The sequence below is a fragment of the Zeus faber genome (genome assembly GCF_960531495.2).
Source record: "Zeus faber genome assembly, chromosome: 1".
Lineage (NCBI taxonomy): Eukaryota > Metazoa > Chordata > Actinopteri > Zeiformes > Zeidae > Zeus > Zeus faber.
Genome location: NC_137193.1, coordinates 23390314 through 23414112, shown reverse-complemented (window position 1 = coordinate 23414112; position 23799 = coordinate 23390314). Strand labels below are relative to the sequence as shown.

The following is a 23799-nucleotide window of genomic DNA, read 5'->3' as shown; positions in this document are numbered from 1 at the left end:
TTCTCTGGCTCCGTCAGAACTGTGACTCGAGCGACGCCCGTTCCTCCCGGTTTTGTCGCATTTCGGGTTTTGGTCACCTTTCAAGTCCTGCCACACGCCGACCTGCAGGTGCCCGGTGCGCATGCGCGTCACAAAGTATTTAAATAGCCCAAGTCATCTGATACAACAAAACATTCCGCTGTCAGCCAATCCACGGCCGCATCGAAAAAAAAACAAAAAAAAAACAAACCAAAAAACTGGCACAGACCTCCATAACATTCGGGATTATTGGTGGAACCATTGACACTTTGTCGATCTCGGAGGCTCGGTTTTTGAGAGAGAGAGAGAGAGAGAGAGAGAGAAGAGCGGAGTGGAAGAGACGGGGAGGGAATTAAAACAAAGATGGCTGAGTAGCCACAGAGACGGGTCCCAGCTCCAAACACCAACAAGTCCCCGGGGGCCCCCCTTCCTGAACGGCCAGCCGGTATCGGAACCTGAGCCGAAGCGGAGTGGTCGAGCCGGGCCGTCGCTCCACGCCGGCGTACGTGCTGTCAGTGCGAAGTTAAGGAGAGAGAAAAACACCCCGGCTGGGTTGTTTTGTTCTGCCTGCTCGCTCTGTTTGTCCCACCGAGCTAGCCGTAGTCTGCTAACTTGTTAGCCATTAGCCTGTTAGCCATTAGCCTGTTAGCTATTAGCCTGCTATCCATTAGCCTGCTAACCTGTTAGCCTGCTGTAAGTCAGCATAACTAGCCACTGTAGCACATAGTCTGATGTAACACTTCAGCCTGGATTACGCTTCACAAACGGACAGGGTTTACAATTCTTGGTTTAATTTAATATTGCGTCATTTTAACAAGTTAGCGCTCTAGACAATCAGCACCCATGTCTTCTTCACTGGAGGAGAGGGAGATGGGCGGTGCGGCCGCCCCTGGCTCCTCCTCGGCCGGCCTGGGGGTCGGCGCCGTAGGGGGGGTAGCCGGGGCAGCACTGGAGGCTGTCGCCGGGGTCGCGGCGCTGCAGGAGGAGGTCGGGCTTCGACGGGAAGCCACCGAGTCGGACCCCGACGAGACGCCCAAGAAGCGGGCGAGGCTGCCCGAGGGAGAGGCGGGCAAGCTGGAGGAGAGACTGTACTCAGTGCTGTGCTGCACCGTGTGCCTTGACCTGCCCAAGGCGTCTGTTTACCAGGTAAAATATGGTCTGGATCATACACCTGCCTTTTAATGTCCTGTCCCTTAAATTATCATTAAAATATAACTAGTAGGACAACAAAGAGTTTGAGGTTTGTATCATGTGTCCTAGACTGTCTCATAGATTGTTTCTTACCTTCTAGTCTGTCTCCTACAGTGTCACATTGCTCATAGATTCTCTTAGTTCATAGACCGTCCTAGACAGTTACTTAGCTCCTAGACTGTTTCCTAGCTCCTAGACTGTTTCTTAGCTCCTTGCATGGTAGTTTGAAGTCCTACCAGTTACTCACCAACTATGGACTGACTGTTATAAGGTTTACATTGAGGTACATTACAGTTGTGTATTATAGTGATAGCACACTAAGGCCACTGTATACCGCTTGCAGACTCAACTACCCGAGCTGTCTGTTTACCAGGTAACTATCACCCTCTTAAACACACCACTAAAACATCATCTGAAGGTGTCCACCGGAAAGTTGGTGGTCCCATTGCCAGGAGAATTGCAGTTTTATACTGTCACAAACACATCGGATAAGGGCGTGTCATGGTTCCAGTGTGATTGGGAACAAAACAGTAGAGGAGACAGTAATAAAAACAACATAAAACTTAAAAAAAAACAAGTATTTTGAGCCGTTTAAAAGATTCAGAGCTTTCATGGATGACCCAACATTACGGTGGAAGCAGCATGGATACTCCAATGTTGCCGGTGCACGCACCGGTCCTTCGGCAGCAGGGAACGGGGACCTGCGTGGGGTGATGCTGGATAGACTCAGAGCGTGGGGGTTCTCCGCTGTGCTCCCCATGGTGCGATCCCCACACTCACAACATTTCATCGTCCCCCATGCAGAAAAAATGCATTCCACCAAAATAGATAATTTTGACAGAAATGCTTTGTTTTTGTAAGAACTCTACTTACAACTCAACAGAGCCAATGACTCTTGTGACTCGTTTATTTTTCACCAGAAGTCCTCCCTTGCTCACCATGCATTAAAAGCAACTGATCAAACGAATAAAGAGTCAGAAAATCGTAACGATTCTTTTTACTGAGTGACTTGTTAGGAACCCAACCTCAAAAAAGTTAAGCCTTTCATCTCTAGTTAAGAAAAGCAAGGCCTGTCCAAGCAGGTTTGGTCAGCTGTGCTGACTGAACTCCACTCATGCCTCTCAATGAATATACTGTCAACTGCGCTCAAATAGCTGGTTTAGCAAGCCCCCCCCCTCCCCCACCAACCCCCACACTACTACAGCCGGTGAAACCCAAGCCTGAATTTACATGCACTGCCCTTCCCTCAGCCTGTCCTACATTCTCCACAACAACCCAAGGGCATGTGGACGCAGTTTGAAAAACATTGATCACTTGCCTTGAAAGTCCTTCCAGTTCTTCACAAGTTGACGGATACACACGCAAACAGACCAGAAACACACATTTGTATCATTAACCCTTTCTCCACCACAGTGCACGAATGGGCACCTGATGTGTGCAGGCTGTTTTATTCACCTTCTGGCGGACTCCCGTCTCAAGGAAGAACAGGCCACATGTCCCAACTGCAGGTACATGGCGTTCCAATTTGACCACTTTTCAGATGCACTCTCATAGAACATATGTTACTATGCAGCCAAACCAGATGGACACCAAGTTCAGCTGGTCTACTCAAGTTTCCCTATAGCTTGAATTTAATTAAGATAAGAGATCACAATTTGTTAATGTCACGGGGGGAATATATTCGCACCAAATGAATCGATATTTGCAATTATTGTAGAAAAACAGTTCTACCACTTTCCTCCATTTTGACACACATTTAAAATGCACTCTCAAGCCAGTTGTTTTATTGATCTGTGGTCAATGTGAATATCCCGTTAATTACCTCCAATAGATATGTTAAACTAGCTATTTAAGCCTAGGTAGTTCTAAAAGCTGTGGAAGTTGTACTAATGTTGTAATTTTGTTGTGACTGTGTAGGTGTGAGATCAGTAAGAATCTGTGCTGCAGGAACCTGGCGGTGGAGAAGGCCGTCAGTGAGCTGCCTACAGACTGTACGTTCTGCCTAAAAAAGTTTCCTCGCTCCAGCCTAGAGAGACACCAGAAAGAGGAGTGCCAAGATAGGTATATACAAAACACACGCACACAAACCCATGCATGTATGGGTGAAAATATAAAAAAAAATCTGGGATTAAATGGGATTTGGGCATTGCTGTTTGGATTAATGTTTAAAAAAAAATCGAAATTCCTCCAAGCACCTTTAACCCTTTCCACAATCTTAACATTAGTATTGTGATTTTAAGGTTGACTTGGTAAAGTAGCGTGTGTCTAGTGTCAAATTAATAACCTGATATTGATAGTGTGAATTTCACTATGATTGTGATTGATAAATTCTTTCATATTGTGCGTGCGTGCTGTGAAGGTGACAACGTATTTGAATTGGTGTAAATTTGGAAAAGTAAGGACTGGTTTCAAATTGAGGGTTAATTGCCATGGGGGTGTTGTTGCCATAGTTACAAGTGACCCTGCTAAGGACAGCCGTGCCTATGCTGTTGCCATGACGGCGTGCCACGGAAATCACCAGGTGTTTTTGGCCAGAGCTATCAGCTAGAAACAAAGAAAAAATGAAGGGGAGAAGGAGATTCAAGATTCAAGAGGTTATTTGTCACATACCATGATTAACAAGTACAAAACTTTGTCACATGCCAGGACTTCTTCTCTGTGTGCATTTGTATTCTCCTTCTTTAACCTTGCGTTTCTTTGGGTAGTATTTTTTCCTTAAGGTGGACCGTGTGTGTGTGTGTGTGTGTGTGTGTGTGTGTGTGTGTGTGTGTGTGTGTGTGTGTGTGTGTGTGTGTGTGTGTGTGTGTGTGTGTGTGTGTGTGTGTGTGTGTGTGTGTGTGTGTGATCTCCTTTGATGCACACACATTAAACTTAAAATAACCAAATCAACCAGCAAAGTTTCACCATCACATCAACACCCACTTCCTGTTGTGTTGCCAGAGTGACGCAGTGCAAGTACAAGCGGATCGGCTGTCCCTGGAAGGGGCCGTTCCACGAACTTCCGGCCCACGAGGGCGAATGCTCCCACCCGACCAAGACCGGTACCGAGCTGATGGGAATACTGGGAGAGATGGACCAGAGCCACCGCAGAGACATGCAGCTCTACAACAGCATCTTCAGCCTTCTCTGCTACGAGAAGATCGGCTTCACAGGTATACATACATACATACTGTACATACATATCACACACGGGTGTGTGTAATCCAGCAACTCTGGTATATCAGTTTCCAATGAAACATGTCAGTACTAAACATGAAAATATGATTTTCTTATCAAAATGATAAAAGGCCATGTTACAAAAATGAGTACGCACTCCTGAAAGTTACAAATAAAACTTAAAATGCTTTTTGGTGGTAATTAAGGGAAACTTAGTCTGTTGAACCAATCCACTCAACCAGGTGTAATTAGTTGACCATGAAGAGTAGTCCTTTAACCATTGAATCACTTTGACTGAATGTTGACAATAATGGCAAACAATGACTCTTCTGGAGACGAGGGTTGAATGATCAAATTGAAATTGAAATTGCGATTTGAAACAACGCAATAATAAATCGCAAAGGCTGTGATATGCAGCGCGTTTAAACTATCATGTCAATGATTTTACAAATTCACGCCGTCCTCCTCGTGTACCAGGCATGTTCACCAACCAGAAGTGCCGTCATGCTTTCCAATCAGGAGTGCCGTGCTCCTCGTGTACCAGTCATGTTCACCAATTAGAAGTGCCCAAGGTGACTGGATCTACACCCACCAACAACAAACACATGAAACCCAAGGAAAACTTTACATTTGCGGTGCGGAAAAATCGACTGCGCTGGCCAGGGGCAGCGTTGGGTATTTTGGTCCCAAAGAGAAGCAGCACTTTGGTGGTATGGAAGTATTTTGGGTTTAAAACGACAGATGTGAGACAAAAGAAGGTATTGTGCAAGGCCTGTCATGTAACAGCCGCCACACCACGAGGCAACACCACAAACCTATATCAGTGCTTGAAAAAGCACCACAGGGAGCTACAGTATATGATAAGTGTATGGTCAAAAAGTCAGTGAAAGTAGTCATACTCTAGCCCCGTCTAGTATTCAAACTACTAATTCAGAGTTGTTATCAACTGCGACAACCTCGCTAGAGCCTTTGTCTATTAACACAGTTACCAAAGATGTGTTTCAAAAACTCCTAATGCTGGATAAAAGATGTGAAATTCCCTCCCGCACATACTTCAGTCAAGTGGCCATCCCAGAACTATGCGGAATGTCGGAAAGAAAGTTGAGACGAAGCTAAAAAATGTGGAGTATCAGGCCACAAGAACCAAATTGTGGTCAGGCAGGACGACTTAGCCGTACCTAGGTCTCAGTGTACACGTCATAAATGATGACTCAGTTGAAGAGTCGCCTGCAAACTGCATACTTTACTGTTTACCACACGGGACAGAATATTGCCCATGGACTAACAGAATGTCCAACTAGTGTCTGTATGAAGAGGGCCAGACCTGCATCACCACTGGTAACGGATCAAACATTATCAAAGCTGTGGAACTAAACCAATGGACCAGGCTTGGGTGTTTTGGCCACAGGCTGCATCTTGCGATTGGTAAGCCCTCTTGCTCGATTGCTCATTGTCTTCAGTATTGTTTTTATCTCTGAGATATTGTTTGAAAACACTTTGAGATGCATTGTTTGTATGATAATGTCTATATAAAAATATTTAATGTATTATTACAATTATTAATAACCTGCGTCACAATTTATTTGTTTTAATTACTGTTAATTGTATTGCTTTATATGAAGCACTTCGTGTTCTTGCTATTAAAGTGCTAAACAAGCAAAGTTTATCATTATTGCAGAAAATTGCAATACTGTGCTTTACACAATTAATGTGTAAATGCTGAAAAAACTTTGTAAACAGTTGGTTGGCCATTTGTAACACAGTTGGAAAAAGAAGACCACACTTAGTCAGGCACAGCAAGACTTCTGCCGAAGCACTTGTTGATTTCAGTGTTCGACAAGATGGGGCTCAAGGCAGAGGATGATTGTGTGGGTGTTGAAGCAGAGCAAGGCCTGGTCCCGGGTTCTGTATAAAGACGATGCATCACCTGGTCCCCACTTAGTAGGACACAGAGGTCCTCAAATCAATCAACATCGCCCTGCGTCCCTTCCAGGAGTCGAGAGATTCCTTCTCTGGTGGAGCGTATGTAAGCATGTCATACCTGAAGCTAGTCCTGCATCTTCTGAGAACACCAACTGTGGCTGAAGACGATGAGGACACAGACCGTACTAGTGCAATAAAGTTAAGACCCCTTGGCTACATGGAGGATAAATGCAGCCGCCCAGCCACACAGGAGCTTCTGGACATCACTTTGTTCCTTTCGCCAAGATTAACTACATCAATACAGATACTGTCCCAGACATCAAAGCAAGAGTGAAGATTGAAATTGAACAAGTGGCACAAAGGTAACTAGTCTTGTTTTTATTTGCAGCAGTTTAGTGAATACAAGATGTAACATGCAATTATATAAGTTATTATACTTTTTATACATTGTCGATTTTTTTAAACGTTTACATAAAATGCCCGATTGCTCAAAAATACATCACATTGCAAAACTTAACTGCTCTCATTTGTGTTTTGCAGGAGAAGCGGGCTCGTGTAAACACCACAGACGCCATGCTTCAAAGTGCAGCAAAGGCAAATCCCTCCACTGTGGAGAAGGAAAAGCAATCATTGGGCAGCTTCTTTAAGAGCAGCACTGTGCAGTTGGAGGATGCCATGGAAGCTGAGCTGAACAGCTACCTGGTGACTCCTGCCATCGATGGAGAGTAAGATCCCCTGGTCTGGTGGAAGGTATACAATGTTAACTTTCTGATGCTGAGCAATCTGGCTCAAATTCCTGTGTATACCAGCCAGAGGTTCGCCATCAGAGAGAGTGTTTCTGAACAAGTTTAAATGCTGGCTATCAGCAAATAAATGTTTTAATTGAATGTGCAATACATACATTTTGTGTAACATATCATTCCTATTTCTATTATATTTAGTTATCGTTTTTTTGGGTTTAGTTTTTGAATCATTCTGTGGTTTGTCAATTCATAAGCTGAATGCTGGATATCAGTAAATAATGTTCAAATTTATTACAGATTGTGCAATATTTTGATGATGCTCCTGAGCCATAAGTGAATGAGCTACCTATTTTAATGTCAGATTGTTTACAGAAAGGCCCTATCATTTTCTTATAGTAATTCTTATTTTTTATTATATTACTATTTATTATTTAACAGCTTTAGTTATAATTGTTCTATATTTGATTGTTCTATGCCAATTAAAAAAATGTAATAAAGACATGTTGGAAGCAATTCATATCTTTAAGTTGTCATCCTTGCATTAGAATATAGAGCAGTTAATTATTTTGATGGTATCTCATGTGGCAATGCTCCATCACTTGTTTAAAATCTATTACACAGTGAACATTGAACTGAAGTTTGACTTAAAGGGGGGGGGGGGTAGCTCAGGAGGTAGAGCTGGTCGTCTAGTAATCTAAAGGTTGCTGGTTCGATCCCAGGCTCCTCCTGCTAGCATGCTGTAGTGTCCTTGAGCAAGACACTCAAGACCCCACATTGCTCCTGATGGCTGCGTCCGTCAGTGTTTGAATAATTGTAAGTCGCTTTGGATAAAAGCGTCTGCTAAATGACTAAATGTAAATGTTAAAAGAATTGCAATATACGTCAGAAATCGCAATTAAAATTTTCCCCAAACTTGAGACTTGAGAAAGAAACTTATTTCCCTGCACAAAAGAGGACAAGGGTACAAGAGGATTAGTATATCACTATTATTAGGTCAGAACACTAGCAAAAGTGATATAGAAATTCCAAAAGGATGGACTTGTGACAAGCTCCCTGAAACGTTAAGGCCGTCGCTGTAAGCTTTCACCTCGTGATGACAGATTTTTATTTTTGATTAATTTATTTATTTTTGCTGAGAAAAGTGCAGGAGAATCCCAAAGCAAGTGCCTCCAAGCTTGTAAAAGCCAGGTTATTGAATACCCCTTTGATCGATTGAGAGTAAGGAGGGGGAAGTGGGTCTTCCCACTTAAACAGTATTTGTCACCTGGCTAACAGTGAAAAAGGCCAGCGTGTTGCACTTGTACACACACACATTGCACACAATATAATTACTGTATTAGGGGATGGTAGCTCAGGCGGTAGAGCTGGTCGTCAAGTAATCTAAAGGTTGCTGGTTCGATCCCAGGCTCCTCCTGCTAGCATGCTGTAGTGTCCTTGAGCAAGACACTCAAGACCCCACATTGCTCCTGATGCCTGCGTCCGTCGGTGTGAACAATTGTAAGTCGCTTTGGATAAAAGCGTCTGCTAAATGAAATGTAATGTAATTTAGCCGGTGCAGCAACAAATAATGCAATATAAGGGGAGTGGTTTTTTGGCTCCTCTAGAATTTTAGAGAAAGTCATCAAATATAGATTGCCAGAAATTATGTAGTCCCGGACACAAACTTATGTAATAAGCTTGCAGGAGCTTGTTCACAATACGGAGGCTCCAAATCTGGCCTGATTGTAGACAGTAACTTTACACCAATGGAGTCCACTTTGAATTGTATAACAGCATGCCATTGACTAATGAATATCAAAGCTCTTTGAATTATTTTCTGCCAGATTTCTTCTGGAATTTGATCATCTAATCACCTTCCCACCTGTTCTTAAGATAATCGAAAGTTATCAAATTGTGTAGATTGAGAAGCTCATATCCTACCTATAATGTGCTTTAAGTCAGTCTTGAATTTGAAAATTGAGTAACAGGGACTTGGGGGGACATAGGGGGAAACATTCTTAATGTGAGGCAACAAAGCTCCGTAGTTGTCGTGAAACGTATTGACAGCCGGCCATACTCCATTCAATAATGACATGCGAGTCAGGAAGTTAGCGTCCTAGCTCTAAAGTTTAATAACTTTCACGTTGCTGTCACATCGTTGTCATTGAAAAAGAGTGAAACTGTTAAAAAAAAAGAAAAAAAAGGAAAATATAAACATATTGTATTTTGTAGAGCCACATGGTTGGAGCTATCCTATTATTTAGGTGCTACAAAAAAAATATTTAGAAAGAAAATAAATCTTCTAAAACAGTGAAAATTTTAGGGCAAAATATACAAACTATATACTTGGACATAGCTAGTGCTACTGCAAATCCGATTCACTGTATGTTATCTGTGCTACAACACAACTACATGCTAGCAAACGGAACATTCACAAATACTACGGTGTCCAACATCATCCGTCATAAATTCTCTTCAATATGACTAAGCTTAAATGAAATGAACTTACAGCTATTGCTTTCTTAAGGATAACAAGACAGGTTCGAAAAAGGATTGCTTCTCGTGTTTCTGCATGGCTGGCGAACCAATGGACAGGAGTCTACTACCTACTTTCTGTTTCCTGTGTGCAACAAAGAATTCCAACAGATGGCACCATTGCACCTGGTATCGTTAGATGTCACCACCAACATCAGATAAAAGTAACCAAGTTTCAGTCCTCTTGGGTAGGAAAAGAATGACCGCAGACAGGTCTTACCTAGTTCTTTAGAGGTGCCTTGAGAAGAGAGTAGGGTGAGTGGAATTTGAAGATTCTTCAAGTCTTGAAGCAAAGTCCTCCATGTTTTCCACTCTAGCTTTTCCTCTGGAAGTTGAGTGTCTGTCACAACTGTCAATGGAGAATTCCCGCAGTACAGCCCTTCCTTGTTTTGTCACTGCTGCCACGAGACCAAGAGGGTCAAAAATGCTGTTCACCGTGGCCCGAACTCCACGTCGACTGACTGTTTTTTCTCCTGCAGACTTCTAAGGTGAATGTGTCAAAGCTCAATTTCCCAGTACAGTCCGAGGCTTCTTTGCATTGGTAAAGCGCAGTCAAGTAAAGATCCTTTATGCTTTTGACTTGGTCTGCACTGTTTGAAGCGATTTTGTGTAGCTTCAGGTTCGACTGAGCAAGACACGCTTGAACTTGTTTCAACAGATCGATGGAAGACACGCTTGAACTTGTTTCAACAGATCGATGGCCTTGGACTCTGTGGGAGGAATTCTGTCATCCACGTAAAAATGTCTCAGCAAAGTGACGTGTGTTGGATTGATATTCATTTTCCCCTTCTTGAGCAGCATGCTTTAGCATGTAGATGACGATGGTAGGAGAATGACTTTTCCCAAAGTTGGGAAGAGGATGTGTGGGTGCTTTGAAAAGTGCACCCAGCTGTTAATGACGTCTTTGTGGAACTCCATAGTTTTAGGAAGGCATTGTCTTGGAAAGATGAAGCGCACTTATCATCATTCTTGGTTCTCTGAAATACTGAGCTGCCAAACTTATCTTCAGCTGCCTTGTCAGCAGAGACACTTGTAGGTGAACAAAACACAATACAACCGCCCCCTGCCATGGTTCACCATCTCTCTTGAGATGTACAGACGTGGACAAATTTGTAGGTACCCTTACAGCTCATTGAAACAATGCTTCATTCCTCCTTAAAAGTGATGAAATTCAAAGCAATTTTCTCATGTAAGCAAGGAAACTGGGAAAAGAGATAAATTATTGCTAAACAGATCAATTCTATTCTAAAATGGCCTGGACAGATTTGTTGGTACCCCTTAGAGAAGATTATAAATAATGGGATTATAGTGATATTTCAAACTAACAGTTTTCTTTCATTTGTGTCACACATGTCTTCAATCTTATAATCAGACTCTGCTGTTTGGTATCATTGTGTGCACCACACTGAACATGGACAAGAGAAAGCAAAGGAGAGAGTTGTCTGAGGAGATCAGAAAGAAAATTATAGACAAGCATGTTAAAGGTAAAGGCTATAAGACCATCTCCAAGCAGCTTGATGTTCCTGTGACTACAGTTGGAAATATTATTAAGAAGTTTAAAGTCCATGGGATTCAAGCGAACCTCCCTTGACACGGCCGCAAGAGGAAAATCGACCCCAGATTGAACAGAAGGATAGTGCGAATGGTAGAAAAAGAGCCGAGGACAACTTCCAAGGAGGTACAAGCTGAACTCCCAAGGTCACGGTACATCAGTGTCAGATCACACCATCTGTTGCTTTTTGAGTGAAAGTGGACTCCATGGAAGAAGACCCAGGAGGACTCCACTTTTGAAAGAAAAACATAAAAAAGCCAGACTGAATTTGTTAAAATGCATATTGACAAGCCACAATGCTTCTGGGAGAATGTCCATTGGACAGATGAGTCAAAACTGGAGCTTTTTGGCAAGTCACATCAGCTCTTTGTTCACGGACGAAAAAATGAAGCTTTTCAAGGAAAGAACACCATACCTACTGTGAAACATGGAGGAGGCTCAGTTATGTTTTGTGGCTGCTTTGCTGCGTCTGGCACGGGGTGCCTTGAATCTGTGCAGGGCACAATGAAATCTCAAGACTATCAAGCCATTCTGGAGCGAACGTACTGCCCAGTGTCAGAAAGCTCTGTCTCAGTTGCAGGCCATGGGTGCTACAACAGGATAATGATCCAAAACACACAACTAAAAGAATGGCTAAAAACAAAACATTGCACTCTTCTGAAGTGGCCTTCTGTGAGCCCTGATCTAAATCCTATTGAACATTCATTCAGCTCATTTGCAGTTTCAACTCTGTAGATGCCTATCTGTGATTGTTGGTTCCTATCATTGTTGCTTGAATGAGTCACCAGTCGTTGGTGAACTGGAGAGGAGACATTGGGCATTCCTATCTCGTACCCCGTTGCAATTTAAAGTAAGCGGATAGGTTATTGTTCATACGCACACCAGCCATTAGGGAAGAATATAGAGCCTTGATTTAGGATATACATTTTGGACCAGACTGAATTTTTCAGTGTATAAAAGAGGTTATCCCACTTCACCCGATCAAAAGCTTTTTCAGCATCAAGTGATAATAAAATCTGGAAAGAATATTTAAAAGGCGCCTTATATTAAAAAAGGAGTACCTGTTCTTCATAAAGCCTGTTTGGTCTTTAGAAATGATTGAGGAAAGGGACAATTCAACACGGAAGGCTAAAAGCTCTGCAAGAAGCTTAACATCTGTGTTCAAGAGTCAAATTGGACGATATGAACCACAATGAAGGGGATTTTTGACCCTCTTTAGAATAAGCATGCCTTGCTCATAGTTGGGGGAGGGATTAGCGATTCCTGAAACACAGAGAGGAAAAGGGGGCAAGTTGTTCTGAAACGCTTTAAAGAAGAGTTTGTGTCCCCACGCTTTGCATGCTTGCATATCTATTCAGAAATCTCTGCGATAGAAATATTGTCCTCCAGCTGCGCGGCTAATTCTTGATATACTCTGGGGATTTCAGGATTGTGAAAATAATCTAAGGCAGACTCGTCATCTTGTGCCTCTGACGTGTAAAGCGAAGAGTAGTAATGATGGAAGCATGAACTGACATAATTGATGTGCTAAATTTGTTTTCCCAGCCTTCTCCCCATGCTCAATAGGGCCGTTTCTATATTTCAAATCAAGCTTCTTTCACACATGCACTCTAAACCTGACATTTTCCGGACATTGAGCTGGATGTGTGAACACAAATGTCCAAATCATTTGACCCGGACATTACCCAGACTTTAACCAGCCAGCACCCTAGTACAAAGTTCGGGTAATGTCCGTTTAAGCCCATGTGTGAACGGAGCAAGTGATTGTCCGGATCATTCACAGTGCTCAATAGGCGTGTCGCGTGTTGATGACGTCTCTATGATGCGCCAGTTATTTACCTTCGTGCAGATCTTAGTGCACAAAGTGTAGCTGCTGCATACTCCTGCTTTCTTTTTTATTGCTTTCCACGTTCTCTTTATATTGCGGATACGTCCAAATACATGGAGTATCAATGCAAGAAAAAAAAAGCCCAACTACTGATAGGTCTGTAGCCTCGTCATCTTTGCCAGATTTGGTGTATTGTAAAACTCTGTAGTGTCATTGTATCACATCCTGCCTGCTGCACGCTTTACCCAGGCTCCACCCCTCGTCTAGACAAATGGATTATTTCCAAGTACCGTGAACGTGACTCACACGGACAATCTCAGTTTTTTTGCTATATCTTTGAAAGGGTATCTCAAGACACTGTCCGGATAATCGGGTCTGGATATGGAGCTACAAAGTGCATGTGTGAAAGCAGCTTAAGATTCTCCGCATGGCATGAGAGAAGATCGAATTCCATTTTAAGTGTCAAACGTTGACTGAGGACGTCATCCGTAGAATAATGGCTACACCCTATATTCAACTTCAAAATATCCTATGTATTGCAGAGTATGAAATAATCTGGCCCCTTAAGCATCCTGGGGCCTGATTAGGGGCGAAAAAAAATACAATATGGATTTCATGACATTTCCAAAAGTTTCTTCGGAAAGAAGTAGAGAATTAAGTCTTCATGAGTGATAATTGGGCACTGCACCAGGTATGCGTATTGTCATTGTCAATGGGCCATCGTCCGAAATAACTGGATTGATATTCGCAAATAGTTACCATAAGGAGCTTTTTGTCAATAAAAAATGTCTCTATTCTTGAAAACATCTTATGGACTGGGGAAAAGGAGTAACCTCTAAAGGTCTGATTGCAGAAACGCTATACAGTATATCTGATACGCCTTACTGTATGTCTTAAGAAAAAGTTTGATTGTGCCAATTTCGTCATAGATGTCGCCATTGAGGAGCTACGTTGGAAATTTGCAGAAAGCACGCAGTTTGTGTCCCCACCTAAAATTAAGTTATGCGTATCCATGTTTGGCAGTTGGGAGAAAATATGAATGAAAAATGCATTTTCATCAAAGTTTGGAGCATAAATGCTGGCTAAAATAACAGAGAATCTGTACAATCGATTAACTACAATAACAATAACACCCTGTGGAGTCAGATTCTACAATTGACATTATAAATGGTACGTTCTTACTCATTAGAGCCAAAATTGGAATGATATGCTTGTCCTAGCCCTCCACCTCCCAATCTGGATTGCTCAGTGGTACGGAGATGAGGGTCTTCTTCAATTTTGAGATGTTTAAGATGTGTGAGCACCCTTTTGTATTTCACAGGATGATTGACTTGACATTCCAGCTTACAAATTTAACTAGGCAACCTTTAGATCCCCATAAATTATTTACATCTCCCATAAGTAATACCAATGGATAGTATACTATAAATACACCCAAAAAAGTAAAACAATAACATGGAAGACATGTAAAACAGTTAACAAAATAAAAGCGTACATGTACAGGTCTGATAAATCCCCAGCCCGTCACTTAAATGAACATTGTGACTGTAACACCCCTCGCAAAAAAATCTACACATAATGTGTTGGTAGTGGGGTATGATTTAGTGTCCAGAAGGTCAGCTCCTACCTAACTCTTTTCAGTTAGAAAAATAAAAAGCACATTAAGACATTTTAACATTCAGTAATGCCAATGGAGCAAATAAGAGCTGCATAATGCGTATTGTCCACTGCACGAAAAACCTCACATCTGGCTTTTCTGTTTTGTGGAAAAGGTTACAACCGCCATTCAGTCCTGGGACAAATTAGCCTGCAATAGTCGCAGGTTTTTATTGGCTCCAGCTCGATCAACAGTGATGGAAACATGACGACCGGGTAGACACGCTTATCTTCGCCCTCTGCCGGCATGATGCGTCGGTTTGAAGTACTGGATGTTGGCGCGTAAATAGACAGGAATATCCCTGTATCATTCGACCATTTCATATCCGATTTAGAGTCCAAAATCAAAATGAGAAGGTATTGACTTTTCTCCCGCATGGAGGACCATGAAATGTCTTGAGTGTGGGGGCCGCTCCATAGGGGCCACTTCGACCTCTCAGTTAGCAGAGGGAACCCGCATACTCCTTGCTGGGCTCCGGTCTACTCCAGCCCCGCCCCAAGCCAATCTCCTAACAGGAGGAGCGTCTCCACTCCCCGCGCTGCCAGTGAGCAGCTGCAGGCATTGATACTCTATGCGGCTTCTGTTTTTTTTTTCCCAATCACACTGGAACCGTGACACTCCCCTTTTCTGGCGTGTTTGTGACGTTGAATGTGACACACCAGAGAAGAAAAAAATTATCATAATTAGGTTGAGACAAGAAAAATGAGTCAAATTATGGGTCAGCATGTGGAATTCCTTGTCCTCCCGTTGAACGAGATGCCAAGTCAAGCAGATAATAATATACTATAGCGAATGTCTCATCGGCCTCTGAGAAGATTCCTAATTGCATTGAACGGGCCTTGGCAACACTCGTGTGATCTGGAGAGATGGAAACCTGTTCTCCCTTGTATGAAAGCGGGCTGTTCTCTTGGGCTTGGCGCAGCACATCAACGCAGTCCTGGTAGTGGTAATGAAGTTTGGCCGCGATGACCGTTGGTTTTCTATTGTACTTTCTTGGTGCGAGACCTGTGTGCGAGCGATTGACCAGAATGTATGTTTCCAGGTGTAACACTTCTTTCACTAACTTTATGCAGTGAAACTTGAACCGGGTTCCTCTGCAATACCCACGATGTTGCATCTCCGCATCCTCCCCTCCATGTCGTCGCACTTCTCCCTCAGATTCACGATCTCAGTTTTGAGTTCAGCCACTGTGGTCTGTAGCACAGTTACCTCACCCGACCATGTTGACAGGCGTTCTTCCACGCCGTTGATAATGGTCCGCATAGCATCCATTTCAGAGCGAATAGCTGTTGGGCTATTTACGGCCTGAAGAAATTTGTGACACGGAGGGTTGCGGTCTACCATTTGAGAGATCGCTGTATTTGTGTTTTGTGTATTGACCGCCATTGACGCAACGAATACCGCTCAAACTTTGCGCCAAAGTATTCTAACATAGATTTCAAATCAAATGTGGAAACAGTGCGCAGTGAATTAATAATTTTGAGAAATTTATGCAGGAGCTTCTCCCAACACGCTTCTCCCAACCCACTATTGCCGGCCCCCCCCCAGTGCAGTACTTAAAAGAAATGGAGGACATACAATGTACTAGAATTACATATTTGTAGAATTGAATCAAGGGTATACAAATTTTTGCAACCCTTGATTTAAGCAAAGTTGATGACATATCTTTCTACGTTATTAAGTATATGTTCAATAAATTTTAAGTTTTTGTCATATTTCTATGAATTGTAATGGTCATCATTTAGAAAATATATGTTTATGATGAGAGGGGGTGTACAAATGTATGCTGTATACTCTATATATACAGACGCACGCACACTCTCTCACACACACACACACACACACACACACACACATTGATGGACCGGTGGTGATTTTCTAGATTTATTTAGTCCTTTATTTCAGGTCAATTCTCAAAGGGCTTTTACAACCCCTCTCTGTTTCTTCTCTCCCTTATCCAGAAGTGCAATTCAGACCGTACCGGACTGACGACTTCATCACCCGTCTGTACTACGAGACGCCGCGCTTCACCGTCCTCAACCAGACCTGGGTTCTGAAGGCTCGGGTCAATGACTCGGAGCGCAACCCCAACCTGTCCTGTAAGCGCACACTCTCCTTCCAGCTCATCCTCAAGAGCAAGGTACGCAAACTACGTGTGTGTCTATGTGATCTGTGTCTTTTTTTTATTTTACATGAGTGAAGTCCAAATGTCCCAACATTCATTAAAATCACATAAAAGTTAATTATTAAGAGGCCCTGTTATCTGCCCTATTATAGGCTGTATAAAAATGGTCTTGGTGTTTGTGATGTCACCCGTTTATTGGCATTTGTAGTGCGATTATGTCTTCTTTTTCCATTAACTTTCACCTTAGTGGCCATTATCAAAATTGCACACACACACACACACATACAGTGGGGCAAAAAAGTATTTAGTCAGCCACCAATTGTGCAAGTTCTCCCACTTAAAAAGATGAGAGAGGCCTGTAATTTTCATCATAGGTACACTTCAACTATGACAGAATGGGGGGAAAGAATCCAGGAAATCACATTGTAGGATTTTTAATGAATTCATTGGTAAATTCCTCGGTAAAATAAGTATTTAGTCACCTACAAACAAGCAAGATTTCTGGCTTTCACAGACCTGTAACTTTTTATTTAAGAGGCTCCTCTGTCCTCCACTCATTACCTGTATTAATGGCACCTGTTTAAACTCGTTATCAGTATAAAAGACACCTGTCCACAACCTCAAACAGTCACACTCCAAACTCCACTATGGCCAAGACCAAAGAGCTGTCAAAGGACACCAGAAACAAAATTGTAGACCTGCACCAGGCTGGGAAGACTGAATCTGCAATAGTTAAGCAGCTTGTTGTGAAGAAATCAACTGTGGGAGCAATTATTAGAAAACGGAAGACATACAAGACCACTGATAATCTCCCTCCATCTGGGGCTCCACGCAAGATCTCACCCCGTGGGGTCAAAATGATCACAAGAAGGGTGAGCAAACATCCCAGAACCACACGGGGGGACCTAGTGAATGAGCTGCAGAGAGCTGGGACCAAAGTAACAAAGGCTTCCATCAGTAACACACTACGTCGCCAGGGACTCAAATCCTGCAGTGCCAGACGTGTCCCCCTGCTTAAGTCAGTACATGTCCAGGCCCGTCTGAAGTTTGCTAGAGAGCATTTGGATGATCCAGAAGAGGATTGGGAGAATGTCATATGGTCAGATGAAACCAAAATATAACTTTTTGGTAAAAACTCAACTTGTCGTGTTTGGAGGAGAAAGAAAGCCGAGTTGCATCCAAAGAACACCATACCTACTGTGAAGCATGAGGGTGGAAACATCATGCTTTGGGGCTGTTTTTCTGCAAAGGGACCAGGACCACTGATCCATGTAAAGGAAAGAATGAATGGGGCCATGTATTCTGAGATTTTGAGTGAAAACCTCCTTCCATCAGCAAGGGCATTGAAGATGAAACGTGGCTGGGTCTTTCAGCATGACAATGATCCCAAACACACCGCCCGGGCAACGAAGGAGTGGCTTGGTAAGAAGCATTTCAAGGTCCTGGAGTGGCCTAGCCAGTCTCCAGATCTCAACCCCATAGAAAATCTTTGGAGGGAGTTGAAAGTCCGTGTTGCCCAGCGACAGCCCCAAAACATCACTGCTCTAGAGGAGATCTTCATGGAGGAATGGGCCAAAATACCAGCAACAATGTGTAAAAACCTTGTGAAGACTTACAGAAAACGTTTGATCTCTGTCATTGCAAACAAAGGGTATATAACAAAGTATTGAGATGAACTTTTGTTATTGACCAAATACTTATTTTCCACCATAATTTGCAAATAAATTCTTTAAAAATCAGACAATGTGATTTTCTGGAATTTTTTTTCTCATTTTGTCTCTCATAGTTGTGGTTTACCTATGATGAAAATAACAGGCCTCTCTCATCTTTTTAAGTGGGAGAACTTGCACAATTGGTGGCTGACTAAATACTTTTTTGCCCCACTGTGTATATATATATATATATATATATATATATATATATATATACACACACACACACACACACACACACACACACACACACACACACACACACACACACACACGAACGCACGCACGCACAGTGGAGGAAATAATTATTTGATCCCTCACTGATTTTGTAAGTTTGCCCACTGCCAAAGAAATGAACGGTCCATAATTTTAGTTGTCATTTTTGGTAGGTTTATTATAACAGTGAGAGACAGAATATCAAAAAAGAAAATCCAGAAAATCACATTAGATAAAATATATAAATTATTTTACATTTCATTGAGTGAAATAAGTATTTGATCCCCTATCAAAACATGACTTAGTACTTGGTGGAGAAACCGTTGTTGGCAAATACAGAGGTCAGACGTTTCTTGTGGTTGATAACCAGGTTTGCACACATCTCAGGAGGAATTTTGGACCACTTCTCTTTGCAGATCCTCTTCAGATCTTTAAGGTTTCAAGGCTGTCGCTTGGCAACTCGAAGCTTCAGCTCCCTCCACAGATTTTCTATAGGATTAAGGTCCGGAGACTGGCTAGGCCACTCCATGACCTTAATGTGCTTCTTCTTGAGCCACTCCTTTGTTGCCTTGGCTGTATGTTTTGGGTCATTGTCGTGCTGGAAGACCCATCCACGAACCATTTTTAGTGTCCTGGCTGAGAAAAGGAGGTTATCACCCAGGATTTCATGGTACATGGCTCCATCCATCTTTCCCTCAATGTGGTGAAGTCGACCTGTCCTCTTAGCAGAGAAACACCCCCAAAGCATAATGCTACCACCTCCATGCTTGACGGTGGGGATGGTGTTCTTGGGGTCATAGTCAGAATTTCTCTTCCTCCAAACACGGCGAGTCGCATTGATACCAAAGAGCTCGATTTTGGTCTCATCTGACCACATCACCTTCTCCCAAGCGTTCTCTGAATCATTCAGGTGTTCATTGGAAAACTGTACATGTCCCTAGTTGAGCAGGGGGACCTTACGGGCGCTGCAGGATTTTAATCCATTACGGCGTAGTGTGTTACCAATGGTTTTCTTGGTGACTGTGGTCCCAGCTGCCTTGAGATCATTAACAAGCTCCCCCTGTGTAGTTCTGGGCTGATCCCTCGCCTTTCCCATGATCATTGATACCCCACGAGGTGAGATCTTGCGTGGAGCCCCAGACCGAGGGAGATTGACGGTCATTTTGTGTTTCTTCCATTTTCGAATAATCACACCAACGGTTGTCTCCTTCACACCCAGCTTCTTGCCAATGGTCTTGTAGCCTATTCCGGCCTTGTGCAGGTCTACAATCTTGTCCCTGATGTCCTTAGACAGCTCTTTGCTCTTACCCATGATGCCGAGGTTGGAGTCTGATTGATTGATTCTGTGGACAGGTGTCTTTTATACAGGTGACAAGTTGAGACAGGTGTCTTTTATACAAGTAACAAGTTGAGATTAGGAGGAGTACTTTCTTAAAGCGAGAGAACTAATCTGTGGGAGCCAGAATTCTTTATGGTTGGTAGGGGATCAAATACTTATTTCACTCAATGAAATGCAAAATATGTTTTATTTTTTTTATGTGATTTTCTGGATTTTCTTTTTGATATTCTGTCTCTCACTCTTATAATAAACCTACCAAAAATGACCACTAAAATTATAGACCGTTCATTTCTTTGTCAGTGGGCAAACTTACAAAATCAGTGAGGGATCAAATAATTATTTCCTCCTCTGTATATATAATATATATTTTTTTTTTTGCAGGTGAACTCGGCCCTGGAGTGCTCCTTCTTGCTGCTGAAGGGCCCGTACGATGACGTGCGGATCAAGCCGGTCATCCACCACCACTCCTTCAGCAACGACACCAACGAGACCGAGTACGTCCCGCTGCCCATCTCCGACTCAGTGGAGTGCAACAAGCTGCTGGCCGCCAAAAATATCAATCTGCGCCTCTTCATCTTCCAGATCCAAAAATGAGGAGGAAAGGCGGGGGAGGAGGAGGGGTGGAGGAGTGGAGAGGACAACAGAAGGGCGGGGCGGGGGGTAGAAAGACACCACTGAACCACTGATACCTCTTAACATGCTCACACACCACCCATAAACACACACACACACACTCATTCACGCGGATGCATGCACTCATACACGCAAGCTACATTCAATTTGACGCATGCATAAACACACACACACACACACACACTATGCCGAGTGAAATTTGAATTTGTCGAAGAATTTCCCTCTGGGAATTAATATAAAGTATTATCCTATCTTATCTTAAAAGGGTGAAAAAGCCTAAGGGTGAACATGTTAACGTTTACACGCTAACACCTATCCATACAGTGACTATGTATAGTCTGACCTTTGACCCTTTAACTCAAAACACACACACACACACACACACACAACTTATTTCCACTTACCTCCTTTGACAAGGTAGTGAGACCTCCTGCTTGGGAAACTGAGCGTTGCTATGGAGACGGGTGGGCATTGATATGGGGGTGGGGGGGTCGGAGGAAAAGGAGGTCTGAGACCCTTGTTTTTCGCTGGAGGTGGTGGGGGTGGTGCGGTGGCGGGTGTGTACCTGGGGAAGGTCATCAAGGGTGGGATGTCTGACCTTTAACCGCTGACCCTCACACTCAAAGGTAGCACACACCAACCAAAGCAGGATGTGCCCGGTGTGTTTGTGTGTGTGTGTGTGTGCGTGCGTGTGTCTGTGTGTGTGTGTTTGGAGAGAGAGAGAGAGAGAGAGAGAGAGAGAGAGAGAGAGAGAGAGAGAGAGAGAGAGAGAGAGAGAGAGAGAGAGAGAGAGAGAGAGAGAGAGAGAGAGAGAGAGAGAGAGAGAGAGAGAGAGAGAGAGAGAGAGAGAGAGAGAGAGAGAGAGAGAGAGAGAGGTTGTGGAGTCGGGTGGAGGGAGGCGCTCTGACTCGCTGTAGTGCATCACAAATTGTGTGAATGTTCCAAAGACGTGAAAGTGAGAAAGAAAGTATGGTGGACCTTTCCGGAACTCTTGACAACACTGTCGTCAAAAGAGTGTCTGTGGCGTGTGTGTGTGTGCTTGTGTGTGTGTGACTGTAGCCGTGCGGCAGCATCCTTCTCTGTAAGTGGTGTCCTCGTCTCTTAACCAGCAATTCCATTCATGGCAAGGGCGGCCATTTTGTGAATGAACAACAATGGTGGCTTTTTATTATTTCCCTCCCCCTTTGACCCCTCTCACTTTTCGACAGCAGGAAGGAGAGTTGGTCTGGTTGCATGCTCCTCTTAGCTCCTCTACTTAAGGTACGGTCACACCGCCGGTGTACATGTGCGACAAAGCAACAGGCTGCAATGCATTTCAAACGGAGCTCGGCTGCAGGGGCGGCGTGCTGACCAGCGACAAGGAAAGTTGAGCAGAATTGTACTTGAAGCAAATGAGCAGGGCTGGGCGCCATCAACTAGGAGGGAAGGTGCCTCAATGGCTCTCTCCCTGGAAATTGGATGCCCAGACCACTGCGTCATTGTTCATTATTTTTATTTATTTTTTAAATGGAAAACGCCCCTTTAACCATCGATAAAATAAGAAGCAAGTCTACTTATGTTTCTCCAACAAAGAAAATTCCTTATTTCAAAGGTGCAGTGTGTAGAATTTACGCAACGTACTTGGCAGAAATGGAATATAATATTCATAAGCATGTTTTTACTCGTGTATAATGCCATGAAAATAACAATTGTGTTTTCGTCACCTTAGAATGAGCCCTGTATATCTACATAGGGAGCGGGTCCCCTTCCACGGAGGCCGCCATGTTGCACCGCCTGTTTCTAGAGTAGCACAGAACAGACAAACCCAAACACTGGCTCTTCCTCTAACCTCCGTAACGTTACGGGGAGGTTGGGTGTCCTGTCTTGGGCTCTGGATACTGATAATAAAATATGTACCCTGCTTACGCCATCTCATCAGACTAAACGCCTTGAATAAGATAATGTTCGATTGCAGCCACTATAGCTACTCCTACGGCGTTGGAAAGGGGGCGGGGGCCCCCATTCATGGTGCGTTCCATTTCAACTGAAAGGTCGGAATTTCCGGGTACCCGGTAGGAAATTTCAACTTGAACCCCCCCCCCCCCCCCCATCAGGTCGGATTTCAGACTCGGAATGTGGGAAGAACCTCACCAACTTGACCTCAAAATCCAAGATGGCTGCTCCGCGCGTCAACAATAAGTGGAATCTGTCGTAATGGCTGTGATGTTAACATGTTTTTTCTATATTAAGTCTATTTGGTCCTAGATGTGGACATGTTTCGGACCACCGGATGAGTGCTCCCTTCCTGCTCCCATGTTTGTCATGTATGACGAACGAGCAAGCGAAACAAAGGAAGCGGTTTTCCGACAACCCCCAGTGTGACGCATTCCCAGCTCTTGTTTTCCGAGGGGATTGGAACGCACCACCAGATCGTTGCAATCTGCGACCTCGCCACTAGATGCCGCTAAAGTCTACACACTGCAGCTGAAAGGGACGGATGGCAGGAGTCCGTCGTGGCTTCAAGAAATTGATTTTGCAGAGTAAACAGCGCCACCTTTTTAATTACAAATTTAAAAAAATAGAAGCACACGGCACCGTCTATCTACATAATGTATATATTGAATGTGGAAATGGATAAACAACCCCAACAGCCCGTCCACTTTGAGCCGACACACCCACCAGGGACCCCCCGGTGTGTGACCGTACCGCGAGTTCTTCAGTTGTGGTCATATTTTACCTTCTATGCTAACTTATGTCATTTTGATTTCTCTTTAACCATAAATATTTAAGTAGCTGTGAAGTGTGTGCGTGCGTATGTGTGTGCGTGTGCGTGTGTGTGTGCGCGCGCGCGCAAATCATGCATCTGCGATTCCCGTGGCCCTCAGTGGATTCCGTACCTGTGGCTCGCACCGGGGGCGAGGGGGGCTCACTAGAACTACAGGAAACCAAACCCGAGACCCCACCAGCCTCCAAAACACGGATCCATTCACTGTCTCTGAAGCAGAACAACCCCAAGAGCTGCTCTGGAAGAACGGCGTGCGTGCGTGTGTGTGCGTGTGTGTGCGCGTGTGTGTGTCACTTGGCGTTGGGTAGGGGCGGCGGCAGGGTTTGCGTTGCCAAGGCGACATCTCAACAGAGTTTCAGACTTTACTTGAACGGAAGACGAGACGGTGTTACTACATTAGATTCTACTGTAAAGCGGATAGAGCTCTC

The 23799-nt window shown here is 43.6% G+C and overlaps 2 protein-coding genes across 2 annotated transcripts in view; one reads left to right on the top strand and one right to left on the bottom strand.

The window, feature by feature from the left end:
• The window catches only part of fabp3 (fatty acid binding protein 3, muscle and heart), a 68219-nt gene that overhangs the window by 17356 nt on the left and 27064 nt on the right, over window positions 1–23799 (bottom strand). The window lies entirely within an intron of this gene.
• zftraf1 (zinc finger TRAF-type containing 1) lies at window positions 190–20568 on the top strand (the record flags this gene model as incomplete). Its single annotated transcript, XM_080003124.1, has 6 exons — window positions 190–1164; window positions 2623–2717; window positions 3127–3270; window positions 4150–4361; window positions 16544–16722; window positions 20356–20568. Exons 1-6 carry the CDS (start codon window positions 862–864, stop codon window positions 20566–20568), a joined length of 1146 nt encoding a protein of 381 aa, XP_079859250.1. The 5' UTR covers window positions 190–861.